Raw genomic sequence first — 22,511 nt, forward strand, 5'->3', positions numbered from 1 at the left:
GTTCCTCCATCACTTCCTCCCTCAGACTTCCTCATGGCTGACATTAAAATTTCTTCAGCTGATGTATTTTCTGCCATCACTGGCCTCAATACTAACAAGGCATATGGGCCTGATGGAGTCCCTCCTATTGTCCTCAAGAACTGTGCTTCAGTGCTTACACCCTGCCTAGGTAAACTCTTTCGCCTTTGTCTGTCAACTTGTACCTTTCCTTCTTGCTGGAAGTTTGCTCTCATTCAGCCAGTCCCAAAGAAGGGTGACCATTCCCAACCCTCTAACTATTGTCCAATTGCTTTAACATCCTGTGTCTCAGAAGTTTTCGAGTCAATTCTTAATAGAAAAATTTTAAAGCATCTTTCCTATCACAACCTTCTTTCTGATCGTCAGTATGGGTTCCGTCAGGGACGCTTCACTTTCGATCTTCTCACCTACCTTTCAGACTCCTGGTCATCCTCCTTTCGGGACTCTGGTGAAAGCTTTGCCATTGCACTTGACATCTCAAAGGCTTTCGATCGAGTCTGGCATAAATCTTCAATTTCCAAACTGCCCTCTTACAGTTTCTATCCTTCTATCTGTTCCTTCATCTCTAGCTTCTTTTCTGGTCATTCTATACCTGTTGTTGCAGAAGGCCATCGTTCTTCTCGTGGATCTATTAACTGTGGTGTTCCTCAGGACTCTGTCCTATCACCAACTCTCTTCCTTTATTCATAAGTGACCTTCTAAGCTGTACGTCTAACCCTATCCACTCATATGCTGATGATTCCACCCTTCACCTTTCCATTCGGTTCCCACAACGTCCATCTCAGCAGTTACTTCATCAAACAAGGGATGAGGCTATGGCATGCCTAATGTCTGACTTGGCTTGTATCTCTGACTGGGGTAAAAATAATCTTATTATTTTTTATTGCATCAAAGACTCAGTTTTTACACCTATGAATCCAACACAGTCTTCCACAGGAGTGCCCACTAATGTTTAATAATATCCAGCTCAATCCTGCATCATCCTTGAACATGCTTGGGGTTTCATTCATTCGGGACTTATCCTGGAAGGATCATGTTGCATCTCTTGTAAAATCTGCTTCTAGAAGATTAGGTGTGCTATGCTGACTCCGTACCTTCTTTACCCCTGCATAGTTGTTGATTTTATACACGGGTTTTGTTCACCCCTATTTACAGTACAACTCATGTGTGGGGAGGCTCCCCACATACAGCTCTTCTCAATACGGTGGAGTCAAAGGCTTTTCGTCTCATCAACTCTCCTCCTGTTACTGGCTCCCTTCAACCTCTATCTCTTCGCTGCACTGTTGCATCTTTATCTCTTTTCTGTCGCTACTTCAATGGTCATTGCTCCTCTGAACTATCTGCTTGCATCCCTCTGCCTCTACAACGGGTGCATAGTACCCATCTAGCAACAAACTCTTATCCCTTTTCTGTCCAACTCTCTAATGCAAGAGTTAACCATTACTCCCAGTCCTTCATTTATGCAACAGGTCAACTCTGGAACTGTCTCCCTATGTCTGTATTTCCTTCTTCCTATGATCTCCAGTCTTTCAAACGCAGTGTGTCCAGGCACCTCAAAATGAACAGAGCTTTGAATTTGGCTCTATTTTGTATTATTATTTTTTCTTGGAAGGAACAGTTTGCTGGCTCCAGCCTTTGGTTCCTTCTTTCTTGCATTAAAAAAAAAAGGGGGGGGAGGGACCCTCTGTTCCAGACCTAGAGTTGGTATACAGTAAACTCTCAATTATCCATCAGCATATTACATGACATATGTGATTATCCATCATAGGAAATGGCTGAATAAAATGTAGTTATGCAGGAGGTCCCCAAATTGAAACCCATGGCATTCGTCTCATCACCCAAACACAATTTTCTGACAGCTTTACTCATAACTTGGAATTCTGGCTCATAACGAATGGCTTCATTTTGTTCTAATTTGATACCTTTATGGCTCCTTCTTTTGTATTGTTTCACATCCTTTATTCAGTAATCAATACAGTACAGTAAGGTGGTGGATCAGATTCAGTGCTGTGAGTCTTGCTTCCAAAACATTGCTTTTGATGTTGCAAAGTTTGGCATTCTCTTCTATCCTGGAATTTATCTCAGGTTAACAAGGGAGCTGTCAATAATGGGGTTCCTCAGGGCTCTGTCCTATCACCAACTTCCTTCCTTTATTCATCAGTGGCCTGAGCTGTACATCTAACCCTATCCATTCATGTCAATGACTCCACCCTTCACCATTCCATTCGTTACCTGCGGTATCCATCTCAGTGTTTACTTCAACAAACAAGGGATGAGGCTGTGGCACACCTAATGTCTGACTTGGTTCATATCTCTGACTGGGATAAAAGTAATCTTGTTTTTAACCCCTAAAAGCTGGGTGTCCACATATGCTGTCTGAGGGTACTAGGGTCAAAAAGACGGGTGTCCGTATGTTGTCACGCCCCCCCACCCCCCATACTCACCTTTCCCACCCCATCCCCCTACCACCACACCCACACACCATCCCCACCTTCATCCTGCCCCCCCATCACCCTGAACCCCCATCCCCAAACCCCAACAGCCCCCCTGAAGTCCCTCTACAGCCACCCCAATCCTCCCTACTGCCCCCTACCAACCCTAACTCCCACCACCCCAACCCTCCCCACACCCAATCCCCCCATGCCCTACCCCCCACTAACCACCCCCATGCCCCCACCATCCATCCCCACACCCCACTCTACCCCATCAACCCCCCAACCACCCCAGTCCTCCCCACTGCCCCCTACCAGCCCTAACTCCCACCACCCCAACCCTCCCCACACCCAATCCCCCCATGCCCTACCCCCCACTAACCACCCCCCATGCCCCCACCATCCATCCCCCCACCATCCATCCCCCCACCATCCATCCCCACACCCCACTCTACCCCACCATCCCCCCAACCACCCCACAATCCCCCACCACCCCTATCCCCCACCCCATACCCCATGCAACCTACCTCCACCAACCCCAACCCCCTATCCCCTACCTACCCCACCCACCATCCCAACACCCCCCCTACCTCATCCAACCTACTTCCACCAACCCCAACCCCACCCACCACCCCCACACCTCCACCTCCATAACCACCCTACCTCTCCAACCCCCACCACCACCCCCACCCCAACCTCCCTCCCCACCCCTCTACCCACCACCCAACCCCTCTCCCCAGCCCCAATTCCTGCCCCCAACCATCATTCTCAACCCCCACCCTACCCCCCACACCCACACCCCACCTCTCCTAACCATCCAGCCCACCACCTGCACCACCCCACAACCCCCCCACCACCCCTCCCACTCCCTAACACCACCCCCAACAAACCCCCCACCTTGTCGGTCCCCCCGATTATGCCCATCCTGAGCATATGTCAGATCATTCTGATGCCCCATCTTTTAGGGGTTAATGCATCAGAAACTCAGTTCTTACATCTATCAACCCAACAACATCTTCCACAGGAGTACCCTCGAATTTTTAATGATATCCAGCTTAATCCTGCATCATCTTTAATTGTACTTGAGGTTTCATTCTCTCGGTATTTATTGTGGAAGGAACATATTACCCCTCTTGTAAACTCTGCTTCCAAGAGATTAGGTGTGCTAAGCCGACTCCATGCCTTGTTTACCCCTGAATAGATGCTGACTTTATACACGGATTTTATTCACTCTCATGTAGAATACAACTCTCATGTGTCCTGAGGCTCGCCGCATACAGCCCTTCTCAACAAGGTGGAGTAAAAGGCTTATTGTCTCATTAACTCTCCTTACTGGCTTCCTTCAACCTCTGTCTCTTCACTGCACTGTTGCATCTTTATCTCTTTTCTGTCATTACTTCAATGGTCACTGCTCCTATGAACTGTCTGCTTTCATCCCCCCACCACTACGACAGACGTGTAACACCTGTCTAACAACAAACTCTCATCCCTTTTTTGTCCAGCTCTCCAGTGCAAGAATTAAATGTTACTCTCACTCCTTCATATATGCAACAGGTCATCTCTGAAACTGTCTTCTTCTGTCTGTATTTCCTACCACCTATGATCTCCAGTCTTTCAAACGCTGTGTCCAGGCATTTTGAAATGTACGGATCTTGAATTTGGCTCTCTGTTACCTTGTTGAACATAGGGAATGAAAGTAATGTGAGTGTAAGTGGCTGGGGAATGGCTGGGAGAAGGAGGGATGTGAGAAGAGAGGAAGAAATCAGTAGGATGGAAGTTGTGGAAGCAATGAAGAAAGTCTAAATGGGGAAAGCCCCAGGAATTGATGGAGTGTGTGGTGAAATGCTGAAGCATGGGGAAGAGATAGTAGTAGAATGGATGTGGAAGATGTGCAGATCGGCCTGGGAGGAAGGTAGAGTCCCAGATGATTGTAAATCAGGTATAATTATTCCCCTGAACGAAGGAAAAGGGGAAAAAGAAGTTTGTGGTAATCATAGGGGCTTGTGTAATAGGAAAAGTATATGGTAGGATACTTATTAACAGAGTTAGGGAAATACCAGAGAAATTAGGAGAAGAACAGGGAAGTTTTAGGAAGGGAAGAAGTTGTGTCAATCAGATATTCATTCTTAGATCTTTAGTGGAAATGTTTCTAGAGAAGGGAAAGAAGTTGTATGCGGCCTTCATAGATTTGGAGAAAGCATATGACAGGGTGGATAGATAAGGATTGTGGAAAGTATTAAGAGTATATGGAGTAAATGGGAAGTTGCTGAATGCCCTGAAGAGTATGTATGAGGGTGCTAAGGCTGCAGTGCATGTGGATAGTGAGCTGAGTGAATTTTTGTATTTGAAGGTTGGATTGAAACAGGGATATGTTATGTCTCCATGGTTGTTCAATCTGTATATGGATGGGGTTTTAAAAGCGATACAAGGTAGAGCAGTGGATGTTGGAATTGCCTTAATGAGAGAGGGCAGTGTTTGGAAACTCCCTGTATTGATGTTTGCAGATGAAACTGTGTTGTTAAGTGAATACGAAGAAGAGCTGCAAGGCTTGATGGATGAGTTTGGGAGTGTGTGCTTAAAAATCGGAATCTAAAGATGAATGTAGGGAAGAATAAAGTTATGGTCTGAGAGAAATGAAGTCAGTGAATGTACAGTGAGATTGGATGAAGAGGAAATGGAAAATGTGATTGCATTTAAGTACTTGGGTAGTGTGATGAGTAAGGATGGAAGTTTAGAAAGTGAAGTGCTTGAAAGGGTACAACAAGGAAGAAAGGGTGCTGGTTCCTTGAAAGCAGTGATAAGAAACAGGGAAGTGAGCATGGAAATGAAAAAGTTACTTCATGACAGTGTTTTGATACCAACTCTGACGTATGGAAGTGAAGCTTGGACCATGTTGGATTGACAGAAGTGAAGAGTGAGAGCAGTGGAAATGAATTACTTTAAAGGAGCATGTGGAGTCACATGGGAAGACAGACTGACAAATGAGGAAGCAAAGGAGCACTGTGATGTGGATGTGATAGGAAGCGTTAGGAGAAACATTGAGGTGATTTGGTGATGTGGAGAGGATGGAGAGTGAGAGACTGATGAGGAGAGTGTATGTGAGTGAGGTGGAGGGGGGGAGAGGGAAGGGGAGGCCAAGGATGAGATGGAGGGATGGAGTGGAGAGGTATATAAGAGAGGGGTGTGTGAGCTGGGTGCAGAGCAGTGAAATGGCAGGGGATAGGGCGATGTGGAGGCAATTTGTTTGTAGCCACCCCTTGTGGAAATAAAGTGTCTGGCAATAGATAGTTAGATAGATTATCTTGTTTTCTTGGAGGGAACAATTTGCTGGGTTTTGGCATTTGGTTCCGTCTTCCTGTCATTAAAAAAAAAAAAAAGAAAAAAAAAAAGGCATTACTGTATTTCTTTTTATTACTTGTATGGCCTTGTCTCATGTTCAGTGTTAATACGGGTATCTTCCTCCTTGGTACATTTCATACTATTTTTCCTCGTTTATCTTAAGCCAAACGCTCAATAGTGTGTCAGTCTTTCCCCCCCCCCCCCAATGCTGCCATTCTCTCAGCAGCACCACATGGCAGCCATATTATAAAGATGCCACCCATTTTATGATGGAGTTCCATACCTTTGTTGTCATCCCTGTTCTTATTCTAGTCATACCACGGACAACATGGGATTTATCAAAAAATTGTCCTGCTACTCACTGTTCAGTTTATTTCCCCTAACATCTGTTGTATTTGTCACTTATGCCTCACCCACATCATTCTCTCTCTCTCCTACTTTTCTATCAGCCTTGCTAACTTGCCCTGACCTGCCTAACTCTGCCTCTAGGGATTGGGAGTACAGTGACATTTTATCATGATTATTGTAGTATTTAAGCATGTTTTTTTATATTTTTGAACAGTTATACAGTTCATGAGTAGGGTTTTATAGGGGGTTAGACCCCCTTTGGAGGAATTTTGGAGGGTACTATATCAGTATCTGGCAGTATGTCATTTTCTTTCAACCCCTTGGCCACTATTCACCAGATAATTGAGAGTTTTCTGAATATGAAATGATCCTATACGTACCCCACATAGGACAAGATACATAACATCAATAAACCAGTATTGTATGGGTTTGCATTTGGCCCCTGTATCATGATATATATAAAGATCAGCAAGCCGTACAGAACTAGTGTTGACCCTCATTTCAATAAATAATAATGAAAAGAGGAGGAAATCCTGGGCCTAGGTTTAGTATTTAACAAATTTGTTCTGTAGGTTGCCAGATGTGCCCCCTATACCAGACATAGGTTCAGAATATTATATATATACGGGTATACCCCAGTTTAACGATGCTAAGTAAAAACCCATTGTTAGGCAAGGTATCGTATCTCGGAGTAGATTTAACATGTAAACTATAGGGATGCATTTTTGACCCTTGGGTTTCCCCCCAACCAATCCTAAGCCCACCCAAATGAGTCCAAAAACAAGTTTAAAGCCAATCAGAATGGCATAACAGCTGTAAAAGAAGCTGACCTAAGCCTAACACCTATAAATAACTCACTAAAACCAACAAATAAAATCTGAAAATCGTTAAATATAAGGCTAGAAAAATCAGGCTTAGGAAACTGTACTCCAAAATGACAATGTTCACCCACCTATGACTAAACACATTAATCTACAGTAAATCTAAAAACAGTTTAGTCTAAAATATCACCAAAATTAGTATAAAAAAAAAAAAAATCTTTAAACGGGGATTTGGCCATCCTTAGGCGGGGTATGGTGGTATTTCTACCCACATTGCTAAGCTGGGGTATAACATCTAGGGGTATCGTATATCGAGGTATACCCGTACAGTAAAACCTCGATATAATGGACTTCAGTAAACCAGAATTCGCATTTTCTGAAATCAAGGACCTACTGGACTAAATTCTTCTATATCTGAAAAAGTCCGATAAAGACAGAAGCAGTCTGGACTGCCTGACCGCTTCAACTATGTTCACCACAATAAGATAAAAGACATGTTTATCAGTGTACAGTACAGTATTACAATAGTTGGTGAGTGGGGTGTGCCTGCTGAGATAGATGAGAATGGAAGTGCGTTAGTGGACATTTGTGCTGCGAGGGGGTTGGTGATAGCCAATACCCTCTTCAGGCATAAAATGATCCACAGGTATACATGGCGAGTGATGAGAAGGGTGGGTGGTGAACTGAATGAAAGGAAGGCAATGATTAATTATGTGTGTGTGGATGAAAGGATGCGAAGATGTGTAAAGGATGCAAGAGGGTATAGAGGTTGGGGGAGTGGACTTTCTGACCACTGCTTGGTGGTGGCCAGAATTAGAATTCAAGCAAGATGGAGGAACAGAAGAAGGGAAAGACGAGAGGAAGGAGTAGTTGCAAGGAGAGTGGAAAGGTTACAAGAGGATGAGAAAAAGGCAGAGTATAGGTGAGAAGTGGAGGAACGATTGGGCAAATATGAATTGGAGCAGATGGGAGACGTGGAAGGTGTGTGTGTAGCATATTTACAGAAGAAATATATGCAGCATGTGATGTGGTGTGTGGAAGGAAGAGAAGACGGAGGGGGGGTGCAAGGAACAGCATGGTGGACTGAAGAGGTGAAACAGGCTGTGGCACAAAAGAAGAAAGCATACAATGAATGGATGAGAAATAGGGGCGTGGAAGAAGTTGAGAGGCGGAAGAGAGAGTTATATGTAGAGAGAAAGAGAGAGGTGAAAAGATTAGTAAGAGAGAGTAAGAAGAGAGTGGATGAGGAATTTGGAAGAAATTTGAGTGTAAAGTGGAGGGACTGTAAGAAAATGTTCTGGAGAGAGGTGAAAAGAGTAAGACAGGGTGGAAGTGAAGTTAGCAGGGGAGTGAACGATAAAAATGGTAGATTACTAGTGGAGAAGGGAGAAAAAGTGAGCAGATGGAGAGAACACTTTAAGGAATTGTTGAACGTAGAGGATGGAAGTAATGCGAGTATAAGTGGCTGGGGAATGGCTGGGAGAAGGAGGGAGGTGAGAAGACAGGAAGAAATCAGTAGGATAGAAGTTGTGGAAGCAATGAAGAAAGTTAAATCGGGGAAAGCCCCAGGAATTGATGGAGTGTGTGGTGAAATGCTGAAGCATGGGGGAGAGATAGTAGAAGAAGGGATGTGGAAGATGTGCAGATTGTCCTGGGAGGAAGGTAGAGTCCCGGAGGATTGGAAGTCAGGTATAATTATTCCCTTGTACAAAGGAAAAGGGGAAAAAGAAGTGTGTGGTAATCACAGGGGCATTTTTCTTCTTAGTATAATAGGAAAAGTGTATGGTAGGATACTTATTGACAGAGTTAGAGAAAGAACAGAGAAATTAGTTGGAGAAGAACAGGGAGGCTTTAGGAAGGGAAGAGGTTGTGTAGATCAGATGTTCATTCTTAGATCTTTAGTGGAGAAGTTTCTAGAGAAGGGAAAGAAGTTGTATGCAGCTTTCATGGATTTGGAGAAAGCATATGACAGGGTGGATAGACAAGGATTGTGGAAAGTGTTAAGAATATATGGAGTAGATGGGAAGTTGTTGAATGCTGTGAAGAGTATGTACGATGGTGCGAAGGCTGCAGTGCGTGTGGATGGTGAACTAAGTGAATTTTTCTCTTTGAAAGTTGGTTTGAAACAGGGATGTGTCATGTCTCCATGGTTGTTCAATCTGTACATGGATGGGGTAATAAAAGCGGTACAAGGTAGGGTAGTGGATGTTGGAGTGGCCCTGGTGAGAGAGGATAGTGTTTGAAAACTCCCTGTACTGTTGTTTGCAGATGATACTGTGTTGTTGAGTGAAGATGAAGGGGAGCTGCAAGGCTTGGTGGATGAGTTTGAGAGAGAGTGTGTAAGAAACGGAATCTAAAGGTGAATGTAGGGAAGAGTAAAGTGATGGTCTTTGAGAGAGGTGAAGTCAGTGAATGTACAGCGAGGTTGGATGGTGAGGAATTGGAAAATGTGAGTACGTTTAAGTACTTGGGTAGTGTGATGAGTAAGGATGGAGGTTTGGAGGGTGAAGTGCTTGAAAGGGTCTTCAGGGAAGAAAGGTTGCTGGTTCTTTGAAAGTAGTGATAAGAAACACGGAAGTGAGCATGGAAGTGAAAGAGTTACTACATGACAGTATTGTGATACCAACTCTAACGTACGGAAGTGAAGCTTGGATGCTGTTGGAAGGACACAAGTCAAGAGTGAGAGCAGTGGAAATTAGTTATTTAAAAGGAGCATGTGGAGTCACAAGGAGAGACAGGCTGACGAATGAGGATATAAAGGAGCGTTGTGGTGTTGATGTGGATGTGATAGGAAGCGTTATGAGGAACACACTGAGGTGGTTTGGCCATGTGGAGAGGATGGAGGGTGAAAGACTGACGAAGAGAGTGTATGTGAGTGAGGTGGAGGGGGGAAGAGGGAGGGGGAGGCCAAGGATGAAATGAAGGGATGGGGTGGAGAGGTATATGAGAGAGGGGGGTGTGAGTTGGGAGCAGGGCAGTGAAATGGCGGGGGATAGGGCGACTTGGAGGCGATTTGTTTGTGGCCACCCCAAACGGGATTGAGGCGTCTGGCAATAGATAGATAGATAGATAGATACCATTTTATTGTTGTAGTGAATGTATAATAAAGTACAGTACTGCATTTATAGTGAAAAACTGTTGGTTCGATGTGGACTAATGTCTGATATATCGGAAAAAGTCCAGGTTAGCAGGGGAAGTCCAGACATCAATTTTATCGGACTTTAGCTTTTTTTTTTTTTTTTTTTTTTTTTTTTAATGGCTTGTGCCCCAGTTAGTCCATTATAGGGAGGTTTTACTGCAGTTCTGTTTTAAGGTTTCCTAATATCGTATGTAATTACTTCTTGTAAAACTGAAATCTACAGGTACAGTATTTTGGCTTTTAATGATTTTTTTCATATAACAATATTGCAATGAAATTTCATATAGCAAAGTTATAAGGGAAAGCATGTGCATCATCATCAGTCAAAAACTTCTAGATACTCTACCATCTCTTCTTAGGGCTTCTGTACAAGGTTCAATTCAAAACCTTATCCCCTTTATACTTGTTCTGGTCCACTCGTCCAACTTTCCAGGATATTTTTCATAAACAGTACATTGCAGTTCATCAGTTTCATGTTATCATTTTTGCAAATAACTTGGTAGCACTTACTGTATTTTCCCTCTTCATCACTCCTTCATCTCCCCATAGGAGTAAAAAATGTCATGTATGGAATTCCACTCACCTTTTTGATATATACAGAAATGTTGATGGTTTGATAGTCGTTAGCTGACCACAGTATGCTTTATTACAGGTGCGTGATTTGCAGAGTAAGTGTGAGCAGTACGAGAGTGAACAGAGACGATTGCGTGCCATGGCAGACTCAAGTTGCTCTCCCTTTGTGTTCTCTCCACTGAGTGAATTCTCCCCAGATGCACCTCCTGGCATGCCTGACCTTGCTCCACTTGAGATGCCACCATTAGACTTTATGGATAGGCCTGAAAAAGACACCTAGATTTGTGCAAAGTAAAAGTCAACAATGGTAGATGAATTCCAGGACCGGATATTCAGCTGATTGATATCAGTGTTTTGAGGAATTTGTTGCATTAGTTGTGTCTGACGATTTTTTATTATTTTTTTTTTTTTGTGAGTAATATAGGTGAGAATTCAGTTTGTAGTCTTAAAATTTTTTAATAGTGAAGGAGCTGTTTTACATTGTTTGTTATATTTCTTTGGCAAGACTCTTAAAAATAAGTGAGTCATTTACAGTATTGAACACTACTAAGACATACAGAGGTTAAGTACTGTCAGATTGTTTGTGGTATCTTTATGATCTCAGGTTGTGGTAATTCCTGAGAAATGCTTTTATCAGTAATTTCATATTCTTCCTTCAGTGTCTAATCTGTACACTGAATATCACATAATTTTTCACTCTCAAGTTTAATTTCCTCTCAGTTTTCCGTTGAGCATACAGAAGGATGGAATTATGAGTCTAAAACTAGAACTGTGGAGAGACAGTGGTAATTATTATTAGTGGTGAAGGGTGGCATACTTTATACCTGATATATGCAGATGGTATTGTGTCACTGAAAAGGGACTTCCTCCCTTAGTGACACCAATAACCCTGGGTGTCGAGATGTCCATCTCCTTGACTCCCACCCTTTCTCCCAAAAGAAGGATGGTAGACTGCAGAATGGGCAGCTTCAGCTTGCAGTCCACTAGGTTCATGGTCAGACAAGCCTAGGGCAGCACCAACAACTGTTTTGCTTGCTAATAGTGAACAGATACTTTGCAGACTAGTTCTGAGTTTTACAAATGGCTGTGAACATCATGTTTCAATGTCAGTTTAGCAATGAGTATGGTAAAATGATGGTTGTTGTGAGAGATGAAGGTGACCCTCAGTGTGTTGTGCTGGCAGCAGGAGGTGGACTTGTAGCAATAATATATGAAAGGTAAATATATAAAGGAAATAGAAAGTAGAGTGGCACAGGGAAGAAATATGGGTCATGCAATGAAGGCCATTATGCTTAACAGAGATCTGTGTAATGAGGCTAGTAGAGGATTATATACATGAAGATGTATTAAGTTCCACATTACCTTGGGTGTGAGACTGGTTACAGCATGGAAAAAAAAAAAAAAATCAGGAGTAACCGTAGTGGAAATGAGAATTTTGAGGAATGTGTGTGTGTGTGTATAATTTTTTTTTTTCACTGGGTCAGTCAGGATCACTTGATGGTCGTGCTCGTCAGCTTTTACCCTCCCGGAAGGGAACTGAGAGCTCATATAGTCCAATCTAAGGGCAAGGCTGTGACCTTCCCCATCCCCTTGCTCGAGGGGGACAGTAACCACCCACTGCGTCAGTGAAACTTTTCGCAACCTGAGTGAGGTGCGAACTCCTGTCCACCAGATAGCGAGCAAGAATATTACCACTGAGCCAGCGAGCGGTGTGTGTGTGTGTGTGTGTGTGTGTGTGTGTGTGTGTGTGTGTTTGCTTGTTTGTTTGTTTGTTTGGAGTAAGAAATAATGTGTTTCAATGTGTGTGGCTAGGGTAAGAAATAATGTGATTCAGTGTTTGTCAGGACAAGAAATAATTTTATTCACAAAAGATATGAAGTGTAATAGAAGAGAGAGTTGCTAGATTGTATGGTCATATGGAGAGAATGGATGTAGATAGGTTGGTGAAAAGGGTGTACACTAGTTTGAAGGTGGGAATGAGATATGGTAATAATAATAATAATAACTGGGTTTCTTGTTTTTCAAAAGTTTCAGTTCTCAAGGAATTCACTAGTCCAAGATAAATTAATATTATACAGCTACTGCAAATTGACTTAGGACCTCCCCCCACAAGGTATTAAAAAACACAGAAATCATAGTATATCACAACGTTTGTTTATGAAATGCCATTCATTAATATGAAATTATGTTTCCCTGGTTTTTCAGGAGCTGGATGCGTTTTGGCATGGAATCACTGAGATCTCTAAAGTAATCTAAGGACATTTCTTTTGCACCAAACATTTGTCAGTTCAGTCTTGGGGTTGTCCAGATTGGGTATCTTCTCTGCTATGATTTTCTTCATCTTTGCCCAGCAGTTTTCTATCGAATTTAGATCTGGACTGTTGCCCGGCCAGTCGAGGATCTCAGTCCGATTATCTTGAAGCCATTTTGTCACCATTCTTGACTTGTGACATGGAACTGAATTGTGCATGAAAAAGTCACTTCCATGAATAGCAATAAAAGTTTAACCCGTCACGTCCCGAGCACTTTCGCACCTCCAACACCCCCCAGTCCCGACCATTTTTGGAAAAAAATATTTCTGGCTAAAACCTCTTCTTTTGGTGAGAAACATCGAAAATTCATAGAGAAATCGCTCACCTGAGGTTTAAAATACTCGATACAGTTAGGAGTACCTTCTTACCTTACAGGGTTTTCTATCAGGCTGGCTGCAAAGAAAACGAGTTCTGTGGGAGGATAACTATTCCACACCACTCATAAACGGTATTTATTTATTTATTTGGTACGAATTTATATGTAGTACGAGAGTATATTGGTTTCAAACAGTAATATAGGCATTATAAGCATTGTTTCACTCACTAACTCATCACCATTCCTGACCTTCTTTTGCCACATTACCTGATCATCATTTCTGACTGTTTCTTCCTCTAATGCTATGTAAACTTTGTCCTCCACATTGTCATCGATTGGGAAATCACTCTGGCCCTGAATGTCTTTATTGGCCAGGTCACTGATAACAGGTGAATTGCTGAGACAATGAGGGGGGGGGAGGTTATGCGGTGTAAGGCATTGTCCCTGCTTGGCATCTTGTAGAGGAATAGAGGAAGGTGTCCCGTGTATACGTACATAAAATCACGCATGAAAATTGAAAAGTGTGCAAATTAGGGACCTTGCAATTGCACAACGTACCAGTATGTCGTCGGGACTGGCAAATGCAAAATGTTGCAACGTACCCATACGTCGACGGGACGTCTCGGGTTAACAAATGATCTTTCAGAACTTGAATGTACCAGTCACTATTCATCATCAAGTTCATAGGAAGAAAGTAGAGGCCTCCCCTTCCCATTGCACCTGAGAAACACCCCCAAACCATTACTGATTGAGGGTGCTTAACAGTCGACACCGTGTAAGCAAAGTCATATTGACTACGGGAGGGAGGGCGACAAACCTTGGCAGAACACACCTGGAACACTTGAAATGTGCTTTCATCAGAAAACATAACTTTTCTCCTCTCGTTCGATGTCCAGTGTGCATACTTCTTGGCAAACTGAATGCACTGCTTCTTCATGTGGTCAGTGAGAAGCAGTTTCTTGGCTGTGGTGCGGCTTGGCAAATCCAGCTCCTTCTGCAAGCGGTGTTGGATAGTTCGAATTGAGACGTCTTGTAACAGCTGGGGATGCATTTTCTTCAATTCTGCCGCTGTCAGTCAAGGATTCCTGATTACTTCCCTCTTCAGAAGCGTATCTGTACCTCTGAAAGTTGTCTTCTTTCCACCGCCATTCTTGTGCTCTGCTACGACATCAGGTGGCAGGCCACACGCTGCAGCAAGAATCTTCATGACGGTCAAATTTGCGCGTCCAGTACATTCACAGATTGTGTTGATAGGGACATTATCCTGCCTCCATGCAATGCTACAGACCCTCTCATCCCTTGAGCAGTACTTTCCAGGCATGACAACTCGACTGTAGGAAAATAACAGGGCAAACAGTAATGCATACGAAAAAAGAGGAAGGTGCCAGCTCAGAGTGATGGGAACAAATACTCCCACTTTTGCTTCTGGGCGACATGCAGTGTTTCATTACCTCCTGCCAACACCAGAGGAGTTGCCAGTCACTTCTTGCCCAAAAAATTCACTTGGTACAGGTGGAAGTACAGAGCAAAGACAGACAACTCTCCCATAGCAATTATGTGTGTAGGTCCTAATTCAATTTCTGTTGGGTGTACAGTATTTGAATGTGTAAGAAAGAAAGGTATGGAGATTAATGAGGCTTGGGAATTGACAGGGATCAAGTTGGTAGGATGACTTTCGTATGGAAGAGCACTTAAGATTTTTGTATTTTTTATTTTTTTTATTTTTTAAGTGGATTGATTCTGCCTGGAAGGTATACAGTATGTGAAATTCACCTGTTAAGTGAAATAATAGAAAGTGTGCCAATTGTCAGGCTTCTGAGGAGCAAGGATTCTGGGGCCTCCGTGGTGCATGGATGGTTGTGTTGCCCACATCATTGGGCGTGCTGTTAGTTCACATGCTTTCATAATTTCTCCTTCATTGTACCTGGATAATTTCTCTTTCATTGTTCCTGGATACCACCTCACCTCATCCTTGCTTGGGAAAAGGTTTGGATGATGGTGATGTTAAGTAACCCCTCCAGTGCCAGTGGTATCCATGGACAATGACCGTTGCCAGTGCCAGGCAGCATCCATTTAACTTGGGCTGTAGATAACTGAGGACAATAATTGTGGCAGCCTGTATAATTGACAACCCTAGTATGTCCTGCACAACAGTCCCATACACTCAGACCCTCACCTCCACCCTCTCCTGGGTGAAGTCAGATAATGCACTGAAATGGGAACAGTGTTCTGTGAGAGGTTTGGCATGTGATATTGGAGAAGTGGTGCGAACTACTATGTTAAGATGGTGTGGATATGCTGAGAGGGAAGGAGGAGGTAACTTGCTGAAGTCACAGTTGTGAAAGTGGAGAAAAGAAAGCCCAGTGGTAAATCAAGGAAGACTTGGGATGAGGTCTTTCATGGAGACTTTATGGATAGGGATTTGAGATGGGAAATGGCTTAAGATTGTGATACGTGGGGAGTTGTCATGAAATGAAAATACACATGCTAACATGGTCCATTGTCTTTACAGTGGTTTGATGGTACTGTACTCACCTATGTTACATTAGTTTAGGATTTGAGCTCAAGCTGTGACAGGCATTTAAAGCGAGTGCTGTTAGATGTCCATTCATATACTAGCCTGTGTTTGCACCCTGTCAATTCTGCTAATGACATACTCTGACTCTGACACACATAAATATGGCCAGTTCAGCACTTCCACTTTATCATGTCTCACTCTTCCTGTGGACACCTATCCCCCCATTTGTACACTGCCTATATGGGGAAGGGTTATGTATGACAATCGTTCTTCCTATGAGAAGTCTGGTCCGGTTTTAAATCTAACAAGGCCTGATACAGGTATCACCCAGAGATGATTAATCCCCCATAACCCCAAGGGGTAATGAACCTTTTTACCCCTTGATGTACTGTACACTAATTAACTCCCTCACCCCATCTCTGGAGTAATTAATACCTTTAACCCCCCTTACCCCTGGGATAATAACCCCCATGGTGTGCAGTCACAATCACAAACTCTTTGAGGGTTCTGAGTGAATTGTCGGATGGTATTAGGAGACTATAAAACTCACTAGTCTGTGTGCCAGATATTGTCTGCAATTCTATAAAAGATTTGCAGTTTGCAAAAATTGAAAAAAATGGTCCTGGCACTGGCATTTGTAGTACTGTATAGGTCTGTGTAGAATTTAAAAAAAATATATATATATATGTGAAGGTTTATATCCAAGGGGTGGTTGGGGTTATTGCTCACATAATGCCACTCAGGGATGAGTGAGGCTGATCTTTCTCATCTTAAATGTCATGACCAACTTGCCTAGTCCTGGGCTCCTATGCTTCTCATGGGCAATGTAGGATTGGATGATGGATGGATGGATGGTCCATGTTTATATGGCACAGTACAGTATCTTTCAGACATTATTGAAAATGGTGTAGGATACACCTTTTGGGGATTCATATTTCAGTGTAGCATGACTTGCATCCAAACCTTCATGCTTAGAGTATTAGAACACTATAACTCTATTACCTTTAACAAAAATATCTGAATATATTTTCACAAGGTTCATGCTTAGTAGCAGTACTATATTCAGTACTGTCTATAAATATGTAGGTGGTGTCTTCATTGCATACACCCCCCCTTTTTTTTTTATATGTGCAGTGCTGCTAGAAATCTTAAAATCTTCTGTCATCAGTCTCCATCCTTCCTTCCTTTCATTTTCTTTCCCACTTCACAAACACGTTACATTTCCCATTCAGTCCACTTTCAGTCCTCATACATTTTTCTTCTCAGCTTCACCTTTCTTCCTTGATCTCTATATCTCATAACATGGTAACTGTTGACATACTATCTGTCAGAATGTGTGGGACAGTGGATGTGGTTACTCTAAGTCTTTAATGCATACAATGGTCAACTAAAGAACTCTTCCTCAGTGTCTTTCCACTGCCTAAGACCTCCAGTTTCTTAAGTGCAATGTGTTTGGGCAGTTCATGAAGGGATTATTATTTTGCAGGCCCTCAACAATTTCTTTCTTTTTTTGCATAAAAAAAAAATCTCAGCTATTAGCTTTCAAACTGTGTTGGAAAATACTTTGAAGTACAGTAAAACCCCCATGATCAGAGTTAATTGATCATTCAGTTATCCCAGTAATAAAAAGCTGCAGTAACTAAATGTCAGTAAACAGATAAGAATTAATGTAATTGGTTCTGGGCCTACATGTGTGCATTCACTTTTGCCTATTGCCTGAATATAAACCCTCCAAACCAAACTGGTAGGACTGGGGACAGTATGTTTACACAAACTACTACAACAGTCATAAACCAGATGATCATATTTTCTGGTAAAAATTATGATGACCATATTTTTCTGTACTCATAACTCATGAGTTACTATTCCTAATCATCAGTTTTGCTCCTTTTGAAAATGAAATTCTCATAAGTAACATTCCTAACCATAGTTTTTGTCTGAACTTGAAATTTGTTGTATTTCTAGCATTATTTCTTGTTGCAGTAGCTAAATTTACCCCAGAATACTTCCAGCAACTTTGCCATCCATTCTTACCTATCCCTATTGAATACAAAACTCTCCATCACCGATGTCTATTAAGGTACTTCACAAGCAAGTGTGGAGCACTTGGTTTTGGAATTGGTGACAGGTTTGAAGGTTAGTCACTAGGAGGCAAGACAGTTCTGCCATTTTATCATAGTAACCACCAGCAGCTCTTCTATCTTGTATATTTCCACTGACTCAGCTGGTCAGCTGGTTTGTTAATAGATATTTGGAGGGAATTAATGCAGTAAGAAATTTTTCTATGTTAAAAATGTACTGTATTTTTTCATACATGTTTAAATTAATGCAGTATCTCTGATGCCTAATCAACTGTTAAGTGTTGTTTACAGCAAGGCATTTACTATTTCCATGAGTAAATATTGTTTTCCTCATTTTCACTTTTATTGCAAGGAGTACAGTACTTTTTATGCTATGAATTTTCCAAAATTTTTCCAGACTAACCATGATGTAATGTTGAAGGTATTCAGTTTTTTATGAGACCTCAATTGGGAAAAACAGAAAACAGCGATTAAGGAGGTTTGACTGTAACTACAGCCAGGCTTCTGGGAAGCTGAGCAGCATGTTAAATTAGTTTTAGAAATTTACATTAGGAGTTTCATTTAGGGAGCATACACTGTGCATGATTGGCCCTCAGATATGGTTTCATTTGGTGGGAGGGTTGGTGGGGATGGAATAGATACTGGTTTATAGAGAGCCATTTGATGTATGGGACCAAATATGATCTAAAAGGCATCTGCAGCATTTTGAATTTGTTTTATTAACTGGATATTTTTTAAATATTTAAAACAAGTACCAAATAGAGGTCATTATTCAGACATTCCCAAAGGTTGAATATATTTGTAATTCAACAAAGTTAGAGCAATATGTGTATGTTGAATATGCCAGGTGTAGTATACTTGATCCCCCATACCTGTAGTGAGGAGCATGAGATTCACTTTTACAATTTTTTGTAGTGGACATTCTATGCAAATATTATATATATATATATATATATATATATATATATATATATATATATATATATATATACTGTATCTATATCTAGTTAGATAGATAGATAGATATATGTATGTACACACCAGTCCCTCCACATTCGTGGATTCAACTTTCTCAGGCTTCAAAGATTTCCGGATTGCCCCCCAGTGGAGCCAAGACTGATTTTAATGGATATGATTGCAAGAAGTTGGGGTATATATGTAGCTGATGACTTCCCCACACTCACATGAGGGCAAGTCAACAGCAATTTGTGATATTTTATGTTGCTTTCAGGTCCCAGATATGGTTTATTAGGTACAGTATGTGCACACTTGCTCTCAGGGGATGATTTGTGGCTGTAGAGGCATTTATGGGAGCGGAAATTCCACATTCGCGAGGGTCTGTGTCTCCTAACCCTTGTTAATGTGGAGGGCCTGGTGTGTTTATATATATGTAGATATATATATATATATATATATAAAGGCAGGACCTATAGTGCTGTCCAGTAAAAGTATGCACACTATTTTGCCTCTGGCAGTATTTGACTCTTGAGCTGTTAGGACAAGTGCTTCGCTAGCATTCACAGGTAAATGTAGCACATTATACGTATGTGTACCATCCTCTGTGGTGAATGTTGCAATCGTAGGCATGGTATTTGCTCTTGCAAATGTCTTGCCTACTGTGGATGTTAATCAGTTGTTTAAATGTTTCATTTGTTAATATTGACCATCAGTCTCTTATTTGCTTTTTGTATCATTGGGTAAAGTAACATAAGCATGTAATCTCTGACGGTATATGGAACTGCAGTCTTTACTGCAGAACAGTTGAGAGAATTGTTGATCCAGCACTCACAGGTGAGTCAAGATTTCTTTCAGTTTATCAATATTTAGTCATTACAGTACTCTCAAACTTTGCTGACTGGGTGCTTAAAAGTGGCTTCAGGGTTTGAATGTGGAATCAAAGGAGGGCAAGCTTTTGTGGATTTAGTCATTTTCTGGTGAATTATTAGCATTTCCAGTTGTGATTTATGTAGCTGCACTGATTTCTGCACATGAAAGCCTGATGTGTGGGGTCAAGTGTACTCATATTGAAATTATTGTACTGTATACTAATTTAATTTTGCTTGTATTATATACTGTGGATAATATTTTAGCAGTACATGAGCCAGGGGTAGCAATATTTGCCATTTTATATGATCATCAAAAGCAAAGGTAAGTATAGTACCATCTAGTAGTTCACCTGTGCATTATCTTGACCCTTTATCATTCATATCAGGTTGGTAGTACATTACCAGTAATTTTCAACTTTATCACAGTGTGTAATTAACAGGTGAGTCATGCAGTGCTTGATTATGTGAGACTATCTGGCAAACCACTAATTAGCATTACTGGTACTTTGACACATAGCTGATGCATACCTTATTCATCAAAGACCACATAAGTGGATGCGGTCTGATGACAGTGGGTTATTACTATGCAGTACAGGTAGTATGCATTTGTTTTGCAGTTTTGATATTTGCTATAGGCCTTAGTAAGTTTTCTTTACTGATAGAAATATTTTTGGGCATTTCATTCCTCAGTTTTTTGGCGAGCATATACAGTCTGGTCTCACTGTATGATAGGAGTATGTCAAGTGAAAACCTGTTGAATAATGAGGTCAATATAATATGGGTTCAGTGGGGTTAGGGAGGGTGACCTTGACTGCAAAACCTAAAATGCCCCCCAAAAAACTCTGCCTCCCACCTGAAGTTTGTCCTAGGCCAGTCCAAGTCATCACCAAGGATCTACCCTCAAAGTTGGCGGACAGCTGGAAGGCCTGAATGATCACTCCAGGTCCTCAGGAGGAGGTGAAGAGAGATGGGAAGAGCGATATGGTGATGCCAAGGAAGTGATGCACTGAAACTGAGGGAGAGTGATGCAGCGTGGCCAATGGAGAGTGGAGTGGTAAGAATGTGGATATGTGACCACATCCACATGAGATTCTTGGAGGCGGCCGTCAAAATTATAATTCTAGCGAAATCGCAACAATTATATAATGCTATACCAAAAAAAAGATACAACTTGAATTGTTATTCTAACGGTTTATCACATAGCGAAGTCATAATAAGACCAGACTGTACCTTTTAGTGGGATTCTGGTTTGTTTTTACGCACTGATATTACTGAATCATAACCCCGAGCATTTGAACTCTGACAACCTGTTTAGATCATAATGTTCTGATTCAGCAGAAGGCAGCGGGAAAAAAAAAATACTTGGCACAAAACTAACTTTTCTTCTGTAGCAAACATGAGAGATCCATTTAGGAACAAGGATTGTTGTTGCAGCCCCAGACTCATGAACTGCATGCTGAAATTGTCCTCATGCAGTTCACTATCCTTCTTTTGGAAGATCAGGAAGAAGTTGAGGGACGATTGTACAGTCAGACAGTTTAGTTAACCAGTTACATCAGTGCCACCAAAAAAAAGAAAAAAAAAAAAAGTGTCCCATTCCAGCACCAGGAAGAAGGACTAAATTCTTCTTGTTGCCAGCACAGACATTTGTAAGGTCAAAGGAAACCATCCCTGACATAAAATGTCAGGGCAATTGACACATATGACTCCAAAATGTCAGTAAAATGTCAGCCATGGGGAGACGATAAGTCTTAAAGACTTAAGCTTAAACAAGAACCCTGCAGCTGTTCAAACCACACAGTTAGAGGTTCTTGTTTATGCATCATGGGTGAGGTTTTTAAGGTTTGTTGTATACTTAATGTCATTTAATATGCTTTTATTGATTTTTTTTTTTTTTTTTTTTTTTTTTTTTTTTTTTTTTTTTAAAGAAAACTAACAGTTGGAAGCATTTAAAAAAAATTTCACTTTCATTGAAGATTGAATGAAAGAACCAAAATTGAGATTCAGTCATTTTGAAATCCTTGGACACACTGCATGTACAAGACTGATAATCATAGGCAGAGGAAAATACAGACTTAAGAATATAATTCCAGTGTTGTAATTAGTTGCATATATGAAAGACCAACTACAGTACTGCACACTTATTATTGTGCGTCGTTTCCTGTAAGCCAAGAAACCATTTACAACGCTGGGTGGTAACCATATAACCAAACCATACGTGCTCCCTACGTGTGAACAAGTGGGTTGGTGGAGGGTTAGTGCCCCTCCCCTTAAAACAAATAACTCAAAGTCAAATGGCCACCCCTTAAGGGATTATGGTGTCTGGCAATAGATAGATAGATAGATAGTGACCGTAGGGTTGGCTCTTTGAGCCCGCACTACGGTGGCATATTTCTGATGGGTGATGTAGCAATCTCTCCAAGGATCTCATTGCCCTGCAGACCTATATGATCTATTGGTCCCAACTCAGGGGTGGGGGGGGGGGTTTCACCCTTATCTCTTATCAGAGAACTGGACAGAAAAATTGGGAGAATGCATTGCTGGATGGGTGCTGTGTGCTCTGTGTAATGAGGTGGGATACAGACAGATACCTCAGAAATATAGCAGCAGTAGAGGGAAACTTGCAGCATTATCAGTGAGAGAGAGAAGCTGAAAGGAGTTGGTCAGAGGAGAGCTAAGGTGATTAAGATATAGAGAGAGAGAGAGTAGGAGGTAATAACATCGAGCTGTTAAAGTACTCTTATCTGTGTAGGGCTCAGTGAAGGTGCTGTAATAGCTTGTTATTACT

The 22,511-nt window shown here is 41.7% G+C and overlaps 1 protein-coding gene across 1 annotated transcript in view; it reads left to right on the top strand.

The window, feature by feature from the left end:
• The window catches only part of LOC145412396 (uncharacterized), a 56,988-nt gene extending 45,655 nt beyond the window's left edge, over nucleotides 1-11,333 (top strand). The window contains exon 5 of the mRNA XM_080282283.1: nucleotides 10,750-11,333. Within this exon, the coding sequence (XP_080138409.1) occupies nucleotides 10,750-10,950 (201 nt within the window). The 3' untranslated portion in view covers nucleotides 10,951-11,333. The remainder of the gene's footprint in view (nucleotides 1-10,749) is intronic.
• The last annotated feature ends 11,178 nt before the right edge of the window (nucleotides 11,334-22,511 follow it).

Source organism: Coenobita brevimanus, chromosome 93 (genome assembly GCF_032717465.1).
Source record: "Coenobita brevimanus isolate Jiangsu-jjx chromosome 93, ASM3271746v2, whole genome shotgun sequence".
Lineage (NCBI taxonomy): Eukaryota > Metazoa > Arthropoda > Malacostraca > Decapoda > Coenobitidae > Coenobita > Coenobita brevimanus.